At 49.4% G+C, this 3,291-nt stretch overlaps 1 protein-coding gene across 2 annotated transcripts; it reads left to right on the forward strand.

Moving 5' to 3' along the window:
* On the forward strand, positions 1-2,467 carry LOC119245482 (UPF0561 protein C2orf68 homolog). Of its 2 annotated transcripts, none has more exons than XM_037511561.2 (5): positions 1-16; positions 296-409; positions 493-611; positions 1,480-1,631; positions 1,996-2,467. In XM_037511561.2, the coding sequence occupies exons 2-5, from the start codon at positions 303-305 to the stop codon at positions 2,116-2,118; spliced, it is 501 nt and encodes a 166-aa protein (XP_037367458.1). In that variant the 5' UTR covers positions 1-16; positions 296-302; the 3' UTR covers positions 2,119-2,467. The 2 variants fall into 2 exon arrangements, with proteins under 2 accessions (XP_037367458.1, XP_037367459.1); XM_037511562.2 differs by lacking the exon at positions 1-16 and adding an exon at positions 101-115.
* Positions 2,468-3,291: the final 824 nt, after the last annotated feature.

A 3,291-nucleotide genomic window follows, 5' to 3' on the forward strand; every position in this document is an offset into this window, starting at 1 on the left:
CACAGCTTATTCTGAGGTAGGCGCTTTCGGTGTCCTCACTTACAAATGAGACAACTGAGGACCGCGACTTCGAGTATTCGCTTTGTGCTTTTCTGGAAGGTTTGATGTATTAGCGGTAAGCGTAAGTCAGGAGCCCCGCCCCAGGACCCAGCGCGTCGCGACGCTCCGCCCGGCCCGCCCTTACGTGCATGACGTCAGGACGCGGGGCCGGAAGTCGAGCTAGCGCCAGCACAGACCTCTCGGGCCGGGAGGGTGGCCGTTGGGACCACTGAGGCGGCGGCGGGTCTCCTTACAGGTTTCCAATGGCAGCGACACGGGATTCCGGGCCGGGGCTCTGCTGTAAGCCCGGCGGGCGGCTGGACATGAGCCACGGCTTCGTGCACCATATCCGACGGAACCAGCTCGCCCGGTACCGCCCCGCCCCGCGCCGCCGCCGCCACCCTGGGTCTAGTCTAGCCCGGAGGTCCCTGACTCCCGCTCGGCTCCCCGCAGGGACGACTACGACAAGAAGGTGAAGCAAGCGGCTAAGGAGAAAGTGAGGAGGCGGCACACACCCGCGCCGACGCGGCCCCGCAAGCCCGACCTGCAGGTGTACCTACCGCGACACCGAGGTGAGGCCTCCCGCCCCGCCAGCCTCCTCAGGCCTGCGCGCTCTTCCGGCCCTCGGCCTTCTGCCTCAGCGTAATCCCTCTGTATGGAGAGAACCTCATTATAAGTCCCAAGACTCAATTCATCTCATCCTTTCGTGGAACCTCCATCTCAGCGTTCCCCAGCTTCCGCTCAGTGATTCTCCCGCACGAAAGGGAGGGCTCATGCCCTCTAGTTAAGCATCGCTGTTACAGGACATACCTGAGGGCCAGCACGAGTTGTTTGTTGGTGTGCTCAACCATACTATATTTTCCATATTCTCACCATCAGACAGAGAGAAAGTCTGGTACAGCAATAGGCACCCAGGACATAGTTGTGGAATGAAGCCCTAACCCATTAGATGACCTTTTTCCTCCAGCTTTTCTGCAACCTGGAGATCACAGTAGTTAATACAGGATGCTAAATAGGTTGGACGTTAAAGTGCTTTTAGTTTTTATGCATATTAATTCGTTTATTTTTCATAAAACCCCATAAGGTAGGAACTCTTACCTTTTCTGTTGCACAGTCAAGAAACAGGTTCAGAGACATTAAGTAAATTGCCCAAGATCATAGACCTAGTAAGTTGCAGAACCTGAATTTGAGCACAGGCAGAGCTCTGTACTTCTCTCCACAACCTTCCAACACTGGAAAAATGTGCATTGTGTACTTACTATGTGCTGGTACTGTGCTAGCCTTGGAACAGGGACACAGGGGTAATTAGCACACTTAACACATAAACACACACAGGATCAATAAGATTGGGGCTTTCTTCACAGTATGTTTTCCTGTGTTATCTCTGGGCAGAAGTTCCAGCAGCCTTCTCTTCCCTCTCACTCTGGTTCATCTTTCCAGATGGCTCTACCCACCCAAGCAACCCAGACTGTGAGGAGTCCGGTGAAAGCAGCTGTAGTGGCGGCTCCGAGCCAGAGCCTTCTGGCCATCAGCTCTTCTGCTTAGAATATGAGACAGACAGCGGAGAGGTCACATCAGTTATCGTGTATCAGGTATGCCTCATAGAAATAGCTGCAGCCTGAAGGTCCTGGGCCATGGTAGAAATTTCTGCCACACCCTGAGCCACCGTTTTCCTCAGGGCCAGTGGGAAGTGTCTGTTCCACATGGGAGCATAGACTACTGGGTAACATTTTTGAGCATAACTCATACCTGTCACAGTGATTCTCAGTGGGCAACAGGAAGGGCATGTGGCCCCCAGTTGAAAATCACTGTTACAGGGGACACCTGGGAAATGACAGGCACTGGCAAGAAGCTGTGAGTCAAATAGATTTCTGTGAGACTATTGTTTAGGGATATGGCAGGTCACCTTTGCAGAAGAGGCTAGTCCCTGAGCTTCCTGACTCTTCCTCCACATAGGATGATGATCCAGGAAGGGTGAGTGAGGAGGTATCTGCACACACACCTCTGGATCCACCCATGCGAGAAGCCCTCAAGTTGCGCATCCGAGAGGAGATTGCAAAACGCCAGCGCAGACACTGACCAGACTGAAGGCATTCTCTCCAGGCTGAATTCACTGCCCAGAGAGCTCAACCTCTAGTTTGGGGGTGCCAGGGCCAATTTGGATTGATCTTGAGACCCTCCCTGCAAGCTGCCACATCCACAGAAAATAGGTGTTGCAGGGACTATGCCTGGCCACCTCCTGTGTACCTAGTCTTGTATGTTGGCCCATTTGACCAGCCTAATAACCTGGAATTTTTTGAGAATTTTGTTTGGCACTTTGGGGTTCTGGAAGCAGAAACTCCAGAGAAAGCCAACATATACAAAGCCTATGCCAACTTGCTGGTTTTTCACTGACGTCTTATGCCATGGGACACCGGGCATTTTTTTTTTTACATTTCTACTTCCTTTCTTGCTTCTCACTTCCATCCATGTTTTCCTAGATCTTTTTCACAGCTGTTTCTGTGTACTTTTCTTTCCCTCATTTTTCTGTTTCAGAATCTATCCATTCTATACTACTCTTACCTCCTAATATGACTGCACCTCCATCTGCTCAGGACTTTGGCGGTGGGAGCTTCTGGCAGTATACCTTTCTCACAAATTCTCCCAGTAATTCTGGTACCAATAAAGTGGGAATTCTTCATTTTTTTTTTTTTAAGAGATCTTCATTTTTGAGGCCTACTTCCAAGCTTGTATCTCCCTCCCCTTCTATAGTTTCTGCAAGTTTCTCTCATGCTTTGCACTAAGGAGACCTAGGAAGATCATGAAACTAAACTGTAAGAATTTCTTGCAGCTAAACCTGCCATTGTTAGGGCTCAGAATTCTAGCTTTTGACTTTATCCCTAGATGTGAACAGACCAGCCTCTGCTCAGGCTAATGGGGAATTATCAAAATAAGATTGAAACTAGTGCTCCAAATGTGATTTATCTCAAATGTACATACAAAAGGAAATTCTGTTAGCAATAATTGCCTATTTGGAGCCCTAGTTGCAAAAAAAAAAAAGTTTGAACAACACCCTAAAGGAAGTGATGAAATTAGCCTCTCTCATTTGCTCCTCCCATGCCCCATGCTTTCTCCTTTCCTGCCTCCCAAGAGTATGTAAAACAGATCCTTCAACTAAAGATCTCAAGCAAGATCTTTGCTTTTACCTAAATGAATGTCCTAATGCAGGATTGGGCTAAGTCCATGTGAAAAGTCCACGTGACTTCCTGAAAT

The sequence above is a fragment of the Talpa occidentalis genome, unplaced genomic scaffold, assembly GCF_014898055.3.
Source record: "Talpa occidentalis isolate TD23 unplaced genomic scaffold, MPIMG_talOcc4v2.1 talOcc4.1405, whole genome shotgun sequence".
Taxonomy (NCBI): Eukaryota; Metazoa; Chordata; class Mammalia; order Eulipotyphla; family Talpidae; genus Talpa; species Talpa occidentalis.